This window comes from Pan troglodytes, chromosome 19 (genome assembly GCF_028858775.2).
Source record: "Pan troglodytes isolate AG18354 chromosome 19, NHGRI_mPanTro3-v2.0_pri, whole genome shotgun sequence".
NCBI classification, from domain to species: domain Eukaryota; kingdom Metazoa; phylum Chordata; class Mammalia; order Primates; family Hominidae; genus Pan; species Pan troglodytes.
Window position 1 is genome coordinate 37,179,921 of NC_072417.2, and position 21,965 is coordinate 37,201,885.

The 21,965-nt window shown below is 42.6% G+C and overlaps 1 protein-coding gene across 1 annotated transcript in view; it reads right to left on the minus strand.

Annotated features, from left to right (window-relative positions):
• CPD (carboxypeptidase D) overlaps positions 1-17,050 on the minus strand; it is an 88,343-nt gene extending 71,293 nt beyond the window's left edge. The window contains exons 1-2 of the mRNA XM_009432467.5: positions 15,140-17,050; positions 9,639-9,886 (exon numbers count right to left, since the gene is read on the minus strand). Of these exons, the coding sequence (XP_009430742.4) occupies positions 9,639-9,886; positions 15,140-15,885 (994 nt within the window). The 5' untranslated portion in view covers positions 15,886-17,050. The remainder of the gene's footprint in view (positions 1-9,638; positions 9,887-15,139) is intronic.
• Between the last annotated feature and the right edge of the window lie 4,915 nt (positions 17,051-21,965).

Here is a 21,965-nt window from a genome sequence, read left to right on the forward strand (position 1 = left end):
AATTAGTTTTTCCCACTCCCATTTTTTCTAATCCAAGCTCAAAATCCTCAAAGTCATATCTTTGACATCCTCTCTTTGACATTCTGTTCTGCTATTTAAACAATGGTCAATTCTGCAGTTCTTCTTGCATAATTTCTTATATATGTATCTTATACTCCCTTTTCATTCCCCTACATGCCCTCTAGGTAAAGCCCTTATCTCCAAAGAGACCTCATCCCAGATGACTGTAAACACCTCTCTAGTTTTCCCTCCTCTAGGACTCTTCCCTGCCAATACATTTTGCACAAAGATAACTCCAAAACGAATAGCACTACACTGTCCTTATCATCAAAGAAGTCACACACTAACAGGAAACAAAAAAACTATTAACAACATAAGTGGATAAGTATTATACTGATGGTACTGTATAAACAAAAAGCTCTCGAAGGTAGGATAGTGACAGTTATTATAGGAGAGGTTTCAGAAGAGGTTACAGCTAAACTGGTGAAAAGCATTTCAGACAGAGGATAGCCTAACATGTGAAGGTTCACATTTGGGAAGGACAAGTAGTCCGGTGGCAGAGGAGAGGTAGGAGCTGAGGCTAAACTTATAGGCTTGCGTCAGACTGTGGGATCTTCGCTCCCATGCTAAGAAGTATTAGACTTGATCCTATGAACCCTGTATTATAAGCTTTTTTTTTTCTTTTTTTTTGACACGGGTCTTCCCCTGTCAAAAAAAAAAAAAGGCTGGAGTGCAGTGGTGCAATCATAGCTCACTGCAGCCTCACATTCCTGAGCTCAAACTATCTTGCTGCCTCAGCCCCTCAGCCTCCCAAGTAGCTGGGACTACAGGGGTGCATCACCATGCCCCCACTAATTTTTGTATTTTTTAAGAGATGAGGTCTCACCAGTTGCCCAGGTCTTAAACTCCTGGCCTCAAGCAATCCTCCTACTTCAGCCTCCCAAAGTGCTGGGATTACAAGTGTGCTCCACTGCTCCTGGGCCTATTTTACCTGTGTATCTTTGTTGTTTAGTTTTTAATATATAATCTTAAAAACAAAGTAACACAAGCGCTAACAGAACCAGATGCATCTTCCCTAAGCGTGACAGCTGGTTTCTTAGTCATCCACACCTCAAATTAGTAAACAGACTCTGCAGGAAAATTAGATATAATGACAGTATTCTGTACACGTTCATTAGGTCAGATTGGTTTATTTATGTTATTCAAATCCACTGTATCCTTACTCACATTTTTGTGATCTAACAGTTATGATCTCTATGACCTACTAGTTCTGAAAGAGGCCTATTTTAAACTTCCTACTATATTTATGGATTTGTCTGTTTCTTAATATCAGATATTGTATTTTTATAGTTACATACTGTTCATCTTATTCCTTTTTGTTTTAGATTACAATTTTCTGGTGTTATTGGGTTAATTCATAATATCCTATTTAATGACACAGAAAATACTCCTCAAAAATAAGCTTTCTGGTCCATTTCTGGACCAAATCTAAACTTTCAACAGCATTGTTGAAAACAGGTGGGTAATTATTTTCCCCATGCTCTTCCTTTTCCATCAACAATCTACTTCCAGCCAAACATACTTCAATATTTAAAGCACACTGCTACTGCTCAGTCTGACCTCCAGTTTGGGGAAAGAATAGTTGTCTGCATGATAAAAGGAGTTGATATTCACACAAAAAACTGAATTGGTTACATTATATGCTTTCTGGCCACATTTCATAACTCTGTCCGTTGTATAAAAGGAGAGGGAAGAAAATTTGATAAATCCAAAGAACAGTTTATTCTTCTTCCAGAGGAGAAAACAATCATAATTACTAGTTTGAAAAGGCTCAGCCTCAAGTTTATAGTGGCTTAAGAAGACAAATATAAAGCTTTATGGCAGCTATCCTAATTAATAATAGAATCCATAGACTCACATGAGCAATACATAGGCCTGACAACTATATTTCTGACCAATTTCCTAACTCAACACTCATTCGTATTTTAGGGAAAGCAATCTAAAAGTAGAACATCTGAGATAAATATCTGTGGCCCAGTCCTCACTGCAAATAACTGAAACATATAAACAAGTTGGGAGGAAAAACCCAAATAATAAGTTATCACACACAACTTGTAAGGTGTTTTGTTCCTACTTAGAATTTGAAAATAAATGAATTCTACCACAGGGTGATCAAGAATAGTGTTTTTTCAAACTGCAGGTCATCATGCATTAGTGGGTTGTGAGATATATTAGTGGGTTCAGACATATTTTTTAAAGAATGATATAGAACAAACTAAAAGAAATAATACCAGAATGTATAGTAAAAGTATTGTTCCATGAAATTTTTTAATGTACACACATATATATGAAATGTACATACACAACTAAAAGGTATTTCATATTATAGGTTAAAAGTAAGAAAAAAAAGTTCAAGTAATACTGATCTAGGATCTACCAGTAAGGCAAGCTTATTTACTCAGAGTAGGAGCAAAACTAGGAAGAATATTTTTATAAATTGTTATAAGATTAACTAAAGATCTAAGATTTTAGGCCAGGCGCAGTGGCTCATGCCTGTAATCCTAGCACTTTGGGAGGCCGAGGCGAGCAGATCACCTGAGGTCAGGAGTTCGAGACCAGCCTGGTCAACATGGTGAAACCCCGTCTCTACTAAAAATACAAAAATTAGCCAGGTGTAGTGGTGCATGCCTGTAACACCAGCTAACTGGAAGGCTGAGGCAGGAGAATCGCTGGAACCTGGGAGGCAGAGGCTGCAGTGAGCCAAGACTGCGCCACCTCACTCCGGCCTGGGTGACAGAGTGAGACTTTTGTCTCCAAAAAAAAAAAAAAAAAAGATTATCCAAAGATCAAATAACTATGTATTTATGTTTCGGATGGCAAAAATTCATTTATTCCAAAAAGACTATTATTTACCTTATATATACCAGGCATGGTTGTGTGTGCTAGAAATAGAAAATGGAATAAAACAAAGTCCCTATCTTCAAGAGTAAGTTTAAACTCTAGTAGATATAAGTAGCCATGGCACCAGATGCTAGGCTAAAGTGCTTTACACACATTCTCACTTGAGCCTCCTAATCTTGTGAGTAGATAGTATTTATCTTAATTTTATATAAGTGGGAATTGAGGCTTAGAGAAATTCATTAATTTGTCTCTCACCCACACCACACACACACACACGCACACAGCTAGTCAAGGCAGAGTTGTGATTCCAACCTAAGGCAACGGGATTCCAAAGCTCTCTCTTTGCCACTACACTGCACTGCCTTCTACTGTTCTTCTATCTGCAAGAAAATAAAATATAACAATGTTCTGCCCAAGAAAACTTCTAAAAGTTACATAAAACTATGATCTTTGATCAAATAATTTCAACTATACGTTGCCTGCCCTTCCTTAAATTGTATAATTTGAAAGAAGGCAATTCTTTTTTGTCTGTTTGTTTTCTTGGAGACAGGGTCTCATTATTTTGCCCAGGCTGGGCTTGAACTCAAGATCCTCCCACCTTGGCCTCCCAAGTATCTGCGACTACAAGCACACGCCATGGCTTAAAAGTTGACCTAAAACTACAGTTCAGTTTTTATTAAATCTGCTTTGGAATAAACATACCAAAACATCATATGATTTTTACAATGTCTTCAAAACTGTGAAGAAAGAACGGTAGGCAAATGGCATACAAATCAGCGCACTGTGATTTAAAAAAAAAAAAAAAAAAAAAAAAAAAAAAGGCGGCCGGGCACGGTAGCTCAGGCCTGTAATCCCAGCACTTTGGGAGGGCGAGGCAGGTGGATCACTTGAGGTCTGGAATTCAAGACCAGCTTGACCAACATGGTAAAACCCTGTTTCTACTAAAAATACAAAAATTAGCCAGGCATGGTGGTACATGCCCGTAACCTCAGCTACTCAGGAGACTGAGGCACTAGAATCGCTTGAACCCAAGAGGCAGAGGTTGCAGTGAGCTGAGATTGCGCCATTGCACTCCACCCTGGGCAACAAGAGCGAAACTCCGTCTCAAAAAAAAAAAAAAAGGCATCTTACTCCATGAACAAGTCCAGAGTAGGTCTCACAATAACGAGGCTTTGGAAGGGGATGTGGCTATTCATCAGCCTTATTAGGATAGCCATTTCCTAAATGGATCCTGAGGAGGTTTGTGAGACATGTTGAGTGAAGCAAGGCTCACCCACATAGGCAGCTAGATATGCTGGGCCAGCCCTGGCAATGAAGGCAAAGGCACTAGGGCCCAAATCACCCCAGATTCCACACTACTAATATACTGTCTGATTCCTCAGAGCAGGAGTTGTTTCTGTTTTGCTCTCACTGTATACCGGTACATCACCTAATACAGTATATGTGGCACGGCAGGAACTCAGTAAATATTTGCTATATGAATACATTATATTGCACAAGTTAGTTCCTCTCTCAGGCCTTGATTTTCTCTAAAACAAAACGGTTGGACTAAATCAATATATTCACTTTCAGCTCTAAAGGTCTATACTTCTTTAAGCTAGAATTCCTAAATATATCACATAGAACATCAGTAAAATTACTCGGCTGAGCATGTGGCTCCCGTTTATAATCCCAGCACTTTGGGAGGCCAAGGTGGGCAGATCACTTGAGGCCAGGAATTCAAGACCAGCCTGGTCAACATGGTAAAACCCTGTCTCTACTTAAAATACAAAAAATTAGCCAGCATGGTGGCACACACCTGCAATCCCAGCTGCTCAAGAGGCTGAGGCACGGGAATCATCTGAACCCAGGAGGCAGAGGTTGCAGTGAGCTGAGATCACGCCTGCACTCCAGCCTGGGCAACACAGCAAGACTCTGTCTCAAAAAAAAAAAAAAAAATTACTCCAGGACATTCGGGTTTTTTGAATATATGCCTAGTCACAAGGTTTCACAACATCTTACTCACTAAACACAATGAATTCACCCTGTTGAAACTAAAACCATCACAGCCTCCTCTTCAAGGGGAAACTGCTCAATATTTGCTGAGGTACGAAGAGAAATAAGCCAGTTATTGTAGAAATAACATAGGACATATCCGACATTCAGCTGAAACAAGAGAAAAGTTGATGCTCATAAAAATAAAAATGACGGCAGCATAATGTAGCTTCTTCAGATGTCTGAATAATCAGAAAAATCTGATGATAACTAGCTTCACCAAATAATCTCTGGCCTTAATACCAAAGTACATCTACGTTTTGTAGAGGCCGGATATTTATTTTTTAAGTAGTATGAGATACATTTACCTTCCTCAATTAATTGTCAGTTAGAAATTACTTTCTAACCTTTTACAACTTTTTCCAAAAAGGCAAAGTTAAGTATTTACCCCATTATTTTAAGTAACATCATCTCAAATTAATGAAGCAACTTGACTAGATTACAAAACCGCCAGTTCAAAGTTAGGTTTTATTAAATATATTTACCAAGGACTGAAATGTAAAAATTACACATTAAAGTAAGTCCATTATCTACAAAAAAATTTTTAATGATTTTCAAATCACCTCTAATTGTTATGGGGAGAAGGTTTCACTTCTAAATAGTATGTCAAACCTCTTTTTGAATGCTTCTGATATACAAGAAACACTGGTAGAAACTATAGGAGGATCAGAAAATTCTAGAAAGTGATAGCAGCAGCAGGCCGGAAGGTGCGGGAAAGAGGCGGACAGCCACCCCTTCTGCAGCCACCCCCCACAGCCCGCTGCCACCCCCCAGAGCCCGCTGCCCTGGGGGCTGTCGTAATGGGGTCAGGCCCAGAGCAGCACAGCCGGGGAGTAATGTAGTCAGGCAGAGAGGAACCCCTATGCGGAGCTGGGGCTGTGCTTCGGGGGCGGGGCGGAAAGCAGGAGCGGCTCCAGCTTTGGGGATCTGGCCAGAAGTGCAGCCACTGCGCCCACCCCACTGAGGGTCCCGGGTTCCTGGGCTCGGGAGGAGGCTCTGCGCGGGCCACTTGGGGCCAAGTCCCCAGTGTCCGCCACACGTGGGGTGACCTCCCAGCCTGACACTCATGACAGCCTGGCCCCAGGCCCGCAATCAGCTCCGGGCCACTCCTTAGCCCCAGGGCAACAGGGAAGCTTGTGGCAATGTCGCCCCTGGCCCAGACACTGGCCCAGGCCCAGCGAGGATTAGGAGCCACCCCGCCACAGGCTCCCAGGGGGCACGGCTGGGGCTGCATGCTCCACTGAGTCGGCGGGAGCTGGGAGCTGGCAGCAGCTGCGTCCCCCGACCTCCTAGGCCCCCCTTACCCTTGCAGGCTTGGAGATGCCTGCTCCTGCTGCCTGGCCTCTCCCCGTTCTTGCGTCTGCTCCTATCCGGGATTGGGGTTGGAGCTGAGGCGGCGCACTGTCACTGCCCGGAGGGGTACGCACATGCTTGGGCCCTGTTGCCTGGGCCCCCACCGGACTGGGCACTGACAAGCATGGAAGAGGGAACCAGGGTTGGGGACTGAGGGCGACTCAGCACTGGCTTGCAGGTGCCCCTTAGCATGAGCAGCCGGGGTGCCATGGAAAGCAGCAAGAGGCAGACTAGCTCCTGGGTATAAGGAAGGGGGTCCCTGGTGAGGCCCCACCTTCAGGCCAGGGAGGGCCTGAAGGCTGGGGGCCAGGCTGCCAGTCCCATAGACTGGAGTGGGGACTTGTGCCTTTTCCAGGCTGCCCGCGGCGCCCATGAACCAATCGGCATACACTTCCTCCCCTCTGAGGTCCATAAAAGCCCTGGGCTCAGTCAGAGCAAGGCAGAGGATGGAGAGATGATGGGACAACCAGAGGGTAGCTCCTCTCTGCTGAAAGCTGAAGCTGAACACTCATCAGGATGACCTGCCTGTAGAGAGGGGCCACCCACTCCAGGGCCTCCTTTGTGCTGAGGGCTGAACACTTGACTGGGTGACCTGCCTACAGAGAGGAGATGCCCACTGCCGGTCTCCTCTGAGCTCAATAAAGCTCCTCTTTGTCTTGCTCACCCTCCACTTGTCTGCATACCTCATTCTTCCTGGATGCAGGACAAGAACTTGGGCAAAGGCACCACCAGGCACAGAGGTTTCCAGCCAGAAAAGCAATACCCCAAAGATCCAGTAACGAAAGTATTAAGTTCTCAAACTTATGACCCATTTTGGGTACATATGGCTTGATATAAAAAGTAAAAGAGTAATTCAAAGGTTTAAATATACATTAAGAGACATGTCATAAGACACTTTATAATGTGACTGCCAATAAAAAGGTAAGGAAGACCTAAGGCATTTCATCATGGGCAGACTCCTAGAAAAGAAAAAATTTACACTGATGACATTTCCATTGGTTGACTTATTCCTTCTAAGTTCCCTCTACATCTACATCTGTGCATAAAAACAAAAACGTTATTATTCAAAGCATACCTAAAGTTTAAAAAGAGTAATAGCTGTTTTCATAGCATTTAAAGAGAAAAGGTAAACAGTTCAAGCTTGTATTAACAATTCTTGCCAGGCACGGTGGCTCATACATAATTCCAGCACTTTGGGAGGCTGAGACGGGTAGATCACTCGAGGTCAGGAGTTCGAGACCAGCCTGGCCAACATGATGAAACCCTATCTCTACTAAAAATACAAAAAATTAGCTGGGCATGGTGGCAGGCACCTGTAATCCCAGCTACTTGGGAGGCTGAGGCTGGAGAATCACTTGAAGCCAGGAGGCGGAGGTTACAGTGAGCCAAGATCATGCCACTATACTCCAGCCTGGGCAACAAGAGTAAAATTCCATCTGAAAAACAACAACAACAACAACAAACAATTCTTTAAAAAATAACATTTCATAAGAAATTGGAATTCTTATATATTGCTGGTGGGAATGTAAATGGTATATCTACTATGGAAAAGAGTCTGTCAAAGCTAAACATAGAATTACCATTTGACCCAGCAATTCTACTCCTGGGTATATATCCAGACGAATTGAAAATAAGGACTCATACAGATACCTGAACGCCAACGTTCATTACGCATTATTCCTAGTAGCCAAGGTGGAAACAACCCAGTGCTCATCAATAGATGGATAAACAAAATGTATTACTAACATATACATTCAAGGAATATTATTCAGCCATAAAAACGAATAAAGTTCTGATACCTGCTACAAAATGGATCACCCTTAAGAATGTTATGTTAAGAAAAATAAGCCAGATGCAAAAGGAAGAATATTGTATAACTCCAGTTATATAAAATATCTAAAATGGGCAAATTCACAGAGATAGAAAGTAGATTAGAGGTTACCAATGGCTGGGGGTAAGGGATAGAGATGGAAGTGGGAATTATTATTTAATGCCTACCGAGTTTCTGTTTGGGATGATGAACAAGTTTTAGAAATAGTGGTGATGGTTGCACAACATTGTGAAAATTAGTACCACTGAGCTCTACACTTAAAAATGTTTAAACAGTTAAACTGTCAAATTTCATGTTATATATATATATATATATATATATATATATGTTTTACCACAATAAAAATAAAAAAAACAGCATTCCACGATCACCTCACAGATTAAAATACAAAAGGAAAATGTGCCATTATGTAAAATGGAGAGATCTGGGCTGGGTGAAGTGGCTCACATCTATAATCCCAGCACTTTGGGAGTTTGAGGTAGGAGGATCCCTTGAGGTCAGGAGTTTGAGATCAGCCTCGGCAACACAGCGATACCCCATCTCTACAAAAAATTTAAAAATTAGCTAGCATGGTGGCACACATCTATAGTTCCAGCTACTCAGGAGATTGAGGCGGGAGTATTGCTTGCGCCCAGGAGCTTGTGATTACAGTGAGCTATGATTGTACTATTGCACTGCAGCCTGGGTAACAGAGTGAGACCCTATCTCTTAAAAAATATATACATTTTAAATTTAAATGGAGAGACCTGGTTGCTGGTGGTCATCATGTTAATCAAGCTGTCCAACTTGGCCACTTGCAGCTTGACGTTATGGGTCTGGGTCTCCTGATATGATGCACAACATGATCTATATAATAGTCTTGCTGGGAAACCTGACCTAATCTTACCATGAAGAAAGTGACAATCTAGATTATGGAATTTTTCCATAGGACTATTAGCATGGTCTCTTTACAAGAGCCAAATGCAATGCTTGAACTTTGATTGGATACTAGATCTGGATAAAAAGGGGCTACCAAGGCTACTTTGGACATAATGGGGGAAATCTGAGTTACGGATGGCATGTGGTATGATAATATTAAATTATCGTTGATTTCTCAGTTATGGTAATAGTATATAGTTAAACAGGAAAATGTCCCTGTACTTGGGAAATACATGCTGAGGAACTTATAGGTAAAGTGTTGTGAAATCTGCAACCTACTTTTGGATGGTTTGGCAAAAAAATTGTGTGATTGTGTGTGTGTGTGTGTGTGCATGCACATACACGTGCATGTAGAGAGTGAAAAAGTGAGAGAGGGAGAGGCAAGGCATCTGGGATAAGATAACAGTGGTGAATTTAAATGAAGGACAGATAGGTCTTCATGTAGTCCTTCAATTTTGCTGTAGGTTTGAAATTTTCAAAATAAAAATAAATATCTTTTAAAGTTAGATTTCTACAAAGTTTCTTCTTTTTTGCTCAGAATACACATAACAAAATTCAACGAACAAGGGGGAAAATGTAGCAAACTCAATGCTTTGCATACCTTCCACATCATACCAATGTGCGCCGTTTGTGATTCCATCTTTGAAAGTCTCGTCTTCATCTCCTGGACAATGAGGCTCACCAGTTTTCATTATGGGGTGGTTTGAAGCATAAGCTTTTGCCAAGTATTTAAATACTTCATCATCTGAGGTTTTGCTATAGATTCCAGTGGCCTTATGTTCTGGAGAATCATCAAAAGGATAGCTTGCTACCACTGAGCCACCATGCAGATTTCCAGAAAGCACAAACCTTTGAAAATACAACCAAATCACGTATCACTAAAAAAGGACACAAAACACCATGCATTAAAAAAATTCCACAAAATCTTTTAGAAATAAACTCCAATATCTCTCTTGGAGACCTAGAAAACAACTCTATCAGCTGTTATCTGTTATAAGGAGACTAACAACAACAAAAAAAGAAAATGGAAAGAAAGTATTATCAATTTAAGATTTCAAACAGCTTTAACAATTCAGGTTAACCTAAACTAACTTTAAAGAGTTTTCCTTCATTGAAAAAATAGCTGGATAACACAGTATAAATTAATATTTCAGGAGATGTCTTATTTAGGGAATTCCAAATTCATGTATTAGGTTGAACTATATGAGCTTTGAACTTGCCAATATTCACCCTTTTCTTTTTGGTAGTGATGGGGTCTCGCCATGTTGCCAGGCCTCCCAAAATGCTGGGATTAGAGGCATGAGCCACTATGCCTGGCCCTCACCCATTTTTTTGACCTAAAAAAATGACAATTTCATATAGTTCAGTCTACGACTTGTATTTCATAATACGTAAATTCCACAGAAAATATGGCTGGTATATATAAATATTCATTGCATATATGTTAGGTTAATAACTTTTATGCTTTTTACATTTACCGTCCAAAGAGAATTTTTAAGATAGGAAGTCTAATTTTTAAAAGGATATTTTGTGTTTCACTCCAGTTTCACAATATACTAAATTCACATTTTCAAGAGAGAAGCCATAGTTGAGAAGATTCAGGAAAAAAACAAACAAAGAAAACAACCTGATTCAGTGAGCTGCTTACAGAGAAAAACAATACACCATGTCAAAGACTAGTCCTCCATTGCATCACTGTAGAAGCAGCTCTTTCAAGGCCCAATGTTTCTGATTGGGCCATTAAAAAAATAAATTGACATGGAGGCAAGGCTGCTCCTGTAAAAGAAACATTTTTTTTAATGCTTCTACTTTTAAGTGAACCAATTTACAATTTGGTCAAACTTATCTATATAGAAATACTGAAGAATTCCTTTTATGGTAAAAGCTAAAACCTAAAGGCAAAAAAAATGCTAAAGTCCTATTTAAGCATCTTTCCCTTATATAACAGCTTAAACCATTACTATCAGTAGAGATTAAATACTTTTCTTTTTCCATTTTAAATTGGATTTTCTTGCTTCTGCCTTTCTGTTGTTGAAATTAACTGACCTACAGAAATTCTAAAGGGGGTTGATATATAAGATTTTTCTATATGCTTGAAAAAAAAGTAAACCTATCATGTCTAATTTGAAAGACTATTTTAAGCATGATGAGTAGTATTATCCCAGAGAAGATCAAACAATGAAAATTACTTGTAACACAAAATCTGTTCATCAGAAGACAGATCTTTGCCAATAAGGACACTGATTAAACACTAGCATAGACCATGAAAAGAAACTAGCTAAAAACTAATATAATTATAATTAGCACCCTTCCAGACACCAGAGAAGAATGCCATTTGGTGTAGTGGCAATGGCACAGGCTTTGGAGACAAATTTGGGTAAGAACATTCCGTCTCCCAGATCTGTTGCTCACCAGTAATATAACATAATTAGGAGAAGTTACTGCCTTTAAATTCACTGAACCTCAGTTTTCCTCTCATTTGTAAAATGGGGATTAATGCTACCCATTTCCCAGAGTTGTCATGAAAATTAAGATAACACACATGAAACATAATCTGGCATAAAGACTACTTTATAGCCCCTGCTCAACAAATGTTCATTTCTTTGGAGGTATCTAGCATCCTGTTTAAGGAAACACTGCCTTACAAACTATCATTCTACTCCCCACTTCCACTGCCAGTCCTTGGGTAATAGAATGATACAGAAACAAAAACTAAGTAAATATTCTAACTTTCTAACTCCACTCTAACCACCTCTCCCCTGTAGCTAAGGTATTAACAATTTACTCTCTGGTTTGTAATTCTAAAACAATTTTTAAGTATTTTTCCCCCACTGACTCTGGGAAAGTTATAAGAAGGCTGGGGCAGGTCAGGTAATCCATTCGGCAACAAACATTTCTTGAGTGTCAACTATTTGCCAAATGACGTTTCAGGGACAGATACATCCCAAAGGACATTCCAGGGATAGATACATCTGTGAGCGAAACAAACAAACAAATACCCTCTGGGCATTCATATTCTAGTAAAATAAAATGGATAATTAAATATTCTAAATAAGTAAAGCATGCTACTTTAATTACACATGTTAAGTAAAACTTTAAAATCCAAGATTCTCTACAAAATGCTGTTTTTCATTTTGTTCAACATTTCTTCCAACACTTCTCAGAAATATTGTCAAAATGGCCTAATCAAATACTTTTGAACAATGAAATATTTGCAATCTACTTGAGTAATAAAATTCACTTCGATTTTCCTTACTGTAATTACACAGTTTTGAAAGTACCAATGTCACTCTTACAGTGAAGATTTCAAGAGAAAGTGACTACAATGGCTCTAAGATTATGCTTTGAGTTTTTGTCAAATCAACTTTGCAAATCAACTCCAATCTTATTTGACAGGTACTTTATGGTTTCCATTCAAATCAATTCTCTCAAATGTTTCTCATACTTGACTTCAGTATCACATATCATTCCTTGCATAAGATTTAAAGTAGCTGGTAAATATATTAGAGATATTACAAATGAGTTTATAAATATTAAACAGTTAATCTCTAAATTAACTCTATTACGCTATCCAGGTAACCCTGTAGATAACTTGAAAAAAATTAAGATAACTTGATATCTGACAAACTAAATTTCAAAGATTCAGACAATCATAGATATGTATACATAAGCCCCCCAAAAAATCATCTGCACCCACTCTCAACACTGTAATAATGCTTTTCACAAACACATCCAAATATCATTTATATGCTAATTACCTACGAAAATTTAAGCAGGTATATTCACTTAAAGAAGCATAGGGGTCAACTATAAAAAAATAGGGGTCAACTATAAAATCTTCATTTGAATGATAATTTTTAAATATATTTTCTTAAGTATTTGTCTCAACATCCATTGGATGAAGTATAAAGTGAAACAAAGAAAATAAACTTAATTTTCCCAAGCTGGAGGAAATTAAGCCTTAAAATTTTACATATTCGAAATAACAACAAAAATCTAATTCGAATATAGCTGGGTGAATAGGATATCAAGAAATTACTCAAATGGTTTACCTCACAAAATACACTGAAAAAGGTAGTTTTCCCATACAGACTAATGTTTGAGTATTTAAAAACATCCCATCCATAAAGTTGACACTATATTTAGGCATCAATATCAAATTGTGTGTGTGCTTGTGTTTTTAATTTTATTCACATATCAGTGTCCTTTGTTATTGGTTAATAGCACAGAGTACGCATTTTGAGTGAATTCTTGAAGACTGAGTTAGGATGGATGTACTCTTTACCATATATGATCACCTACTTTCCCTTTTGATTAATTAGAGTTACATATTTGAAGAACAGATATGATTAGGGTAGTCCACAGCCACAGACCAAAATGACTCTGTATAGCCTCAAGGCGACTTGCACCAAGAAAAAGCTTATTTTCATATTTGGTCACAGCACAACTAATACTGAAAAGAAAAATCCAGGCACAGAATTTACATCCCTGCAAGGATCACAGCATTTTAAAGGTGTAAGGACAGAGCATTTTAAACATTTAAGCAATGCAAACGGTGCATTTGTTGTATCATCTCCAAAAAGCCCCGGCCATCACAGCTCTGTCAATAAGTGTATGTTAAAGTCATATTTCTTATGCAGATGTTCAGAGGTGATGACACGATCGTATTTAAAAGAAAAAAAAATCCTCCCAGAAAGTCTATGTGAAATTATATATCTTACAAGAGAGCTTATCAAGAGGAGTAAAGTAAAAGAAGACGAAAAGACTCAGGAACTGTCCTAACACTCAAGAATTTTCTAGATCTTCTATATATGACTGAAATCTTGTAGAAGAAATGATTCCAAGTCCCGCAGGGAAACTTCTTTATCTTAGCAGTCCCTCAGAAATCTTCTTTTAATCCAGATGGAATGATCAGTTATTGCTTCAAAAGCCTTATGAAGATACAAAAATGGGGAAAAGCTGATGCTAGAAAAGGGGAAGAGATGCCTGCTCACTTCAGACACTATGCCATCTGGAGTGAGTTCCCTCTTATTTTATTCCTCTCCTTTTTGCTGAAAATCCTGCCCATCTCTGGAGATAGCTCAAGCTCTACCTCTTCCACAGAGATGGTCCGTGTTATTGCAGCCCACACACATCTTGCCAGTGGGAACAATTCCTGTAAAGTTTAACTGGGTACACCAACATACCTCATAAATATTTATAACATTCTCTTGTTTTATACTAATTTCTTGAGGTCCTCCTTCTTCTACTTTGTAATTTTTTAAACCTCATGCAATGCTTAATAACACTTAAAGTGTGTATTAAAAGTGTGACCATTAGCCATTCTGCCCAGGCTAATAAGGTGCACAAATGACATCACAAACCCTTCAGAGTCTAAAATGAAGCGGCTCACAGATCTGTGCAAGTTCTCCAGCTAAGTCCATATCTTCTTAAGCTGAGTCAGAGGTAAAAATTGGAGAAAAATCAGCTTCTGTCAAATAGGCAAGGGGAAGATCCTGGGAATATCATCTGCCATTTTTGGGCTCCAGTGTCCCTCCGTGGCTAAGAGGACTATCGAGAATCAGATTGCCTAATTCTAAGTCCCAGCCACACTCCTATGTAAATCAGTTAACCAATCTGACCCTCAATTTCCCCGTATGCAAAACTGATGGTGTCTATGACATCAGGTTGTGGCCAAAATAAAGTGAGATACTGCAGTCACAGAAAAAATTAGCACAGCGCCTATAACATTAGGTACTTTTGATATAAGATAACAACATTGACAGCTTATCTATAAAATGTGTGAGCTGACCTAGGTTATCCTTAAGATCTCTTCTCGCTCATATTCTATGCCCCTGTAAGAATAGGGACCAGAAATGTCAGAAAAGAGTGTCCCCTCCAGCCATCCCTTGAACAAGTGACAGCCTCTAGGAGGCAATTCTTTGATGATTAGCAGGACGGGAGGCTACGCGGCCTGGGCCCTGTCCCCGTTACAGGGTGTCTCCCTTCACCTTCACCACCGCCACCCCTTATGCCAGCATTGTCTGAGCGCCTACTGGGTGCCGGAACCAGCCTCGGCCCTTGGAGGCTCACACGGACGGGGAGGGGGCAGGCAACACTCACTTGTTCCTGCGGATCCACTCGATGAGGGCGCGCACCTCGGGCACCTCGTCCAGGGCGGGGGGTTCGCCGGTGCTAAACTGGTCGGGAAAGCTGCGGTTGAGGTCGCGGCCGCGACTATTGTCGCGGCCGCTGGCCCCGGACGGGCCGCCGTCGCCGAAGCCACAGTCGCCCTCGCGGGCGCGCTCGAAGCCATCGGGGTTGAGGCTGGGCAGCAGGTACACGTCGGTGGTGTTGAGCAGGCGGACCAGGCGCGGGTCCCCGCGGCGGTAGCCGGCCGCCAGCTCGCGGGCCAAGTAGATCAACACCTGGCGCGACACGGTCTCGTCGCCGTGCATGTTGCCCACCAGCTTCACCTGGGGCCGGCCGGGCAGCAGCGGCCCCGCAGCGTCGGGCCCGGCAGCGTCAGGCCCCGCGTCGCCCTCAGGGATTAGCGACCCCAGGCCGGCGGTGAGGCGAAGCACCCACAGCGGCCGGCCTTCCACCGAGCGGCCGATGCTAAAGAGGCGGGCCAGGCCGGGGAGGCCCGCGGCCGCCGCCTCCCTCAGCGCCAAGTCCAACTCCTCTTCGTGGTAGTAGCGGTCGAACTGGCCCTCGGCCGCCTCGGCGCCCGCGCTCGTAGTTGTCGTAGTCGCCTCCGCCTTCTTGATGTGAGCCGCCCGGGCCGAGCTCCCCAGCAGCAGCAGGCACATGAGCAACAGGAGCCGCCCTAGCCGCCAGGGCGGCCGCTCGTCCCCGCCGCTCGCCATCTTCCAGCAGCGCCGCTAACCCCGGCTCCGCTCCCGCGGCTCAGCGCTCCGGGCGGCGGGGGCCCGCCGGATCCCCTCCTCGCCTAGCAACCCCATCCCGCCCTCTGGCCGCAGCCAATCGCGGACGGGCCTGCTGGAGCGTCACCACCAGGGGGCGGGGCTTCCCTTAAAGCAGCCGATTCCTTCTGGGCGGGCCTGCCCTCCTCCCGTCCGGGACGAGTTTGGTCACTCTCTTCCTTCGCCAAGGTTCTTCTTCTCTTCTCCTCCTCACACGTCTTCTGCGTGTGCTCCGCTTCTCGCTTAGTCTCTTCTTTATGGCTTCTCCCCTAAATTATCACCCATTTTTCTCTGAGAACTCCTGCTAGTTCCCTTCCCATCTTTGTTGCTGCCTTTCTCAGCTGCGCTTTAATGCTTAGAACCGAGAATGGAAAGAATCAAAAGGTTCGAAAGAATCATAAGACTAGAAAAAATCAATAGGTTCGAAAGAATCTTCGTTCGGACAGTCAAAGCCTTAGCCCAGTCTCCTAGGCGCCTTGTCTCCGCATCCGCCCCGCCTCCGCTGGAGCCCCGCTGTCCGCGTGCGGTTGTGCGGGACGCCTCGTGGGGAGGAAGGCTCGCACCTCACTAGGCGGTGCATTCATTTTTAGAGTTGCTGCCTGGAAAGGTGTCTCTTTTATGTCTAGCGGAAATGTGCTACGTAGTAGGCTCCCTTTGTGTTAATGTTGTCTATTTCTTAGGCGTCACCCCACGTTGTTTTACTGCAAATAGGTCCCTGTGTGTGCTGGCCTCGACCCTCATTAGGCAGATTTCATTTCACAGCTCACCGGCCCACTTCTCCCACCTCTTCGGAGCAAGTTGTATATTTAACTGTGCCCTGGAATGACATATTTTAAAACAGCAGGTTTGACATTTCTGGAAACACTTGCTTGGCATTCCTGAACTCCTCAGTGTTAGCCAAAGATGGCAATTACAGCGTTTCATCAAGTCTAGAGAAGAGGTCTTTTAAATCAGCTTTTATAGGCTCTAGTTTCTTTAGCTTGAAGAAACCCAAAACTATCCCTTAATCGAATGCGAAATTCTACCCATCTAAGAACATAATCGCAATAACCGGCATTTCCTTCTTTCAGAGCCAGCTATTTCAGGGCCCCTTCCCTGAACTATGACTGAACGCTACTTTAATAGAGGTCATTCATTCGTCAAGTATTTATTGAGCAACTTTTATGTCAAAGCTAGATGCTGGGAAACAATTCATTCTTCTGCCCAGTCAAGAGATTCAGTGTAGTTTGTGATAAATGCTACAACAGAGGGGGTACAGGTGAGGGAAATATCTGAACTTGAGGAGGAGGAAAGGAGGAGAGAAACCATGGAGGATGGGAAGGATCCCAGGCAGGAGGAGAAGCAAGCAAAGAAAGCCGCAGGATTTGAGAACAAATGCCTTGTGTTCTGGGAATTGCATGCAGGGTCAGGATTACTGGTGTGAAGGGGCTCACAGGCCAGTCTTCAGGGAGCACATTTGATCTGGAAGGCCATGGAGAACCACAGACGGGTTTTAAGCTAGTTTAGAAAAATTCCTCTGACAGTAACACGGAAAATTGAATGGGAGGCCTAAGACTTGAGGCTGAGAGACCTGGAAGGAAGCTGCAATCCAGGAAGACATGATGAGACTCTGAATGAGGGCAGTGCCAGTGGAGGTGGAAAGAAGGAAATGGATCTGAAAGACCTTCGGAAAGGAAAGTGGACAGGATCTGGAGACAAAGAGGATTGTAGGCTGACTTCAAGTTACAGCCTAAGCAACTTGCAGGTATTCACTGAGGTACAGGCCAGGAGAAAGCACAGGTTTAGGTGAAGATGATTAATTTAGTATTCTGCCATGAGAGCGAGCACCGTCACTCCGGTCCTGTGAATGGCTCTTCTCCATGCCCCATTTGATCTAGTCTACATTATGCACAGCAGCTGCAACTCATCAGAAACAAAGCCACAACTCTGTACAGAGAGACCGCCCACCACCCCCCAGGAGTGCTCAACTATTACACCATGCACTTTTACAGTAATCCAAGTCAAAGAAGCCCCAGAGGACATGTTAACTTCTAATCAAATATTTCCTTTTCTACCACGTTCACTCTCCTTTGAAACCTCTTCCAGCCCCTTCACTCCTGCAGCCTCGCCTAGAGAGGCAGCCTGAAATGTAAATAAACAAGCATGAGGGTGGTGAAATAATATGGGAATGTAACTTGAGCCGGTGTCCTCTCAGAAATCCCCAGGCCTTCCGTGGTGCCTTCGAGGCCTCTTTCAGGTCTGCAGCCTTCTTCCTTAGCAGGTACACAGTTGCTTATGGTTATAAGTGAAACCCAAAGCTCTGGACCTCAGTCACTTTTGTGTTTACCTACAGGTTTGGGTTTACCTACAGCTGAATACCTCCAATTGTGTCTGAGAAGTCTTGAACCTTGTGACAGGTGTTTCTTTCCTCTTTCCCCAAGGAAAAGGTGTGGCCTTACAAATGGAAGGGACTTGGGAAAGGCTTGAAGGTAAAAAGGCTTCCTGTTCACAGAAGCAGAGTGGCAATGACTTGGATTTTTTTTTTAAATTTTTGTATTTGATACATGATAATTGTACATATTTATGGGATACATGTGATATTTTGATACATGCATACAATATATTATGATCAAACCAGGACATTCTGGATAGCCATCACCTCATTTAGCTCAAAGAGATTTGAAATGTTTCTAGCACCAAGAAATGACAAAGAATTGACGTGGATTTTTTAAAAACAGGGCAAAAGCTTTTAGATGACCAGCCTGATTCAAGAACCATTTTCTTTACAAGATTCGTAGGTAATTAAAGCATAGCATAGACCAGGAACTTGTAAGTGTTTCATTGTCCAGCACAAACACCCGCAGATTTACAAATTCAATTTGACAAATGTTTGTGGAGCACCCAATCTGGCGAAAGGTCTGTTGTGCCAGGTACAGGAGGATTGGAAAATGAATGAAGGGGGTCTCTCCCCTCCCAGAGGACAGAATCTAGGAAGAGACACAGAACATAGACACAACACAGGACTGGATGTGTCTGTTGGACAAGAGTTACATAACAGGCACTGTGCAAAACCCTTTACATTGGTTGACTCATTTCATCTTCACAGCAGTCCTATGAGGCTGGTGCTATTATCATTCCCATTTCAAAGATAAAGAGAGGAGACATGAGGTCACACAGCTGGCAAGCCACAGATCCAAGACTCAAACCTGGGGAGTGTGACTTCAGAGTCTGTGTGCTTAAATTCTGTAATAAAACTGTTTCTATATAGTAAGCTTAAAAAAACAAAAAACAAAAACCTGTTTTTGGAACACACAAAAGCCATTATAATGAAGAGTCACCTCCCTCGGTGGCTCAAGCCTGTAATCCCAGCACTTTGGGAGGCCGAGGCGGGCAGGTCACCTGAGGTCAGGAGTTCAAGACCAGCCCGGTCAACATGGTGAAACCCCGTCTCTACTAAAAATACAAAATAAATAAATAAAAGAAATTAAAAATAAAAATAATGAAGAGTCAGAGAAAACGTCACCAATACTGCTTGATCATGCTCTTCAACAGCAGAACCAAGTTCAAATCCTGGATCAGTCCCTTTTCAGCCGTTTTAACCAGGGCAAGTTACTTCATTTCTCTGAAAATTAAAAGAAATAATACATACATAACATTTAATATAATACTTGGCATATAACAAGCGTTCAGAAATCACCATTATTTCTATTGTTTTTAATAATAGAAATTCTCAAATGGTAAAAATGGAGAAAAGAGCACTCCAGGCAGAGAGACCAGCAAGGATAGATGCACAGAGAGGGATTTCGTGACTGGTGGCTGGAATACAAGATGTGTTAGGAGGAGCAGCAGAAGCCATGCCTGCAAAGACTAGAAGTAGATGAAGGCTTTGAATACCACACGAATGGGGTTTTGCTTTATTCCAAAGCAAATGGAAAACTTACAGAGCTGTTTGTGAGGAGGAATGGTGTGGATCGCACCTGTGTTTTAGCAAGAAAATTCCAGGAACCATCTGGGCAAGGCTAAGGGATAGCTGCTATCCAGGCAAGAGCTAATTCTGGCAAGTTCAGTGAGGATAAAAAGAAGATAAATTAGAGATGTTTAGGTTGTTGGATTGACAAGATTTAGCAACTGCATGGGTAAAAGGGAAGAAGAAGTAAAAGATGACTTCATGAGCTAGTGAGGGTGACCAGGTAGGTGGCTTTGCCATTATCCAAGACAAAGAAGGCAGGAGAAAAGATGCTAAATGGAGGGGCTTGGAGTGTGTGGGAAAAGAGGTTAGGTGTTGATTTTGGGAACTTTTAGGTTTGAGATGCCTGTATGAAATCCAGCGGCAGGTATGTCTAGGTAATGGGAACAGTTTTGTTGTTGTCGTGTTTGTTGGTGTTTAAGACGAGGTCTCACTCTGTTGCCCAGGCTGGAGTGCAGTGGCACAATCACAGCTCACTGCAGCCTCGACCTCTCAGGCTCAAGCGATCCTCTTGCCTCAGCCTCCCAAGTAGTTGGGACTACAGGGACATGCTACCACACCTGGCTAATTTTTGTATTTTTTGTAGAGACAGGTGTAAGGTACATGGATGTGCTTTGGTCAAGGAATAGGCCAAGGCGGATATCCAGGCCTGCATGACTTGGAGAGTTTGGCTCGCAAGGGCACCCCTCCACTTGCTATGTAACCTGTTTGTGTAAGTTCATACATGGCCCTGAGCCACTGTTGTCTGTAAAAGGTATAACTGCCCTGTTGACACTGTGCATGACAGACATGGCTCTTGGGGCTCGGCTCGGCTCGGCTCAACATGGCTTAACATGGTGGGCACACTGGTGCCCAGAGAAAGAGAGAGAGAACCAGAGCTGTCCATCCTGCAGACAGACAGATGGGAGCCACAGCATGGCTCGCGCCGGAGCCCAGAGAGAGAAGAAGTTAAGCTGCTGACCCTGAAGGCAAGGGAGAGCCAGCCATGCAACTGCATTGTGAGGGTGGCAGGAGCCGCAGAGCCAGAGCAGACAGCCGAGATAAAGGTGGACAGTATGAGAAAGCTGTTGATGAGAGGTGCTGCTGAATAAAATCATCTTTCACCTGCCTACAGCCCCCCAAGTGTTCTTTCTGCCCATCCACCCACTGCCCTTGTATTCCGCATAGGCTGGACCCAGACCCCAGGATCTGACAACAGGGTTTTGCTGTGTTGCCCAGGCTGGTCTCAAACTCCTGGGATCAAGCAATCTGCCTGCCTCAGCCTCCCAAAGTGCTGGGAATACAGGTGCAAGCCACCGCTCCAGGTCTTTGTTTTTTAAACATGGGAGAAATTACAGGTTGGTTGTATACTGATAGGAATGATCTAGTAAAGAGGGAAAATGTGATGACCCATTAGAGAGAAGGGAGAATTGCTGGAGCCATGGCTTTGAGTATGAGTAATTGGGAAGGGATAGTATATCTAATATACCAGTGGAGGGATGGGTCTTAGGTCGAAATACAGACACTTCAGTAGTCACAAATGGGAAGGCAGAATATATGGGCATAGGTACAATTAAGTGGGTAGGTGAGGTTTTGGGAGAAGGTTCTCTGCTGATTGCTTTTATTTTCTTAATGAAATGGAAAGCAAGGCCACTAGCTGAGTGTAAGGATGTTGGAGTAGGTGTTGGAGGTTTGAGAAAAGAGAGGAAGGTGTGAAATAATCATCTCAAAGAGTGGGAGAGAGAAATGGAGGGTAAGAACAGTTTCCAGCCATTGACACTTAATAGAGCCCAGCAGTTTTCTAACATGTCATCTAGACCTGAAAGCTAATGGGACATAGAACAGAAGATTTTTGGCTTTGTTTAGTTCATTTATTTGTTGATGAGGCTGTCTGTCTGAGTTCATGGAAAATGTAGTTACAGCCCAGTGAATTGGGCTCTGAAAATCCAGCGGCCACCCTGAGGGCATGGGAGGCTCCTGAGAAGATGAACATAGAGAAGGAAGAAGAGAGATGGCATCACTGAAAACCTCCACTTCAATTTGCTCAATGCCTGGTTCCCCCTAGTGTTGACTCACCTTGACAAGTGACTACTCGCTG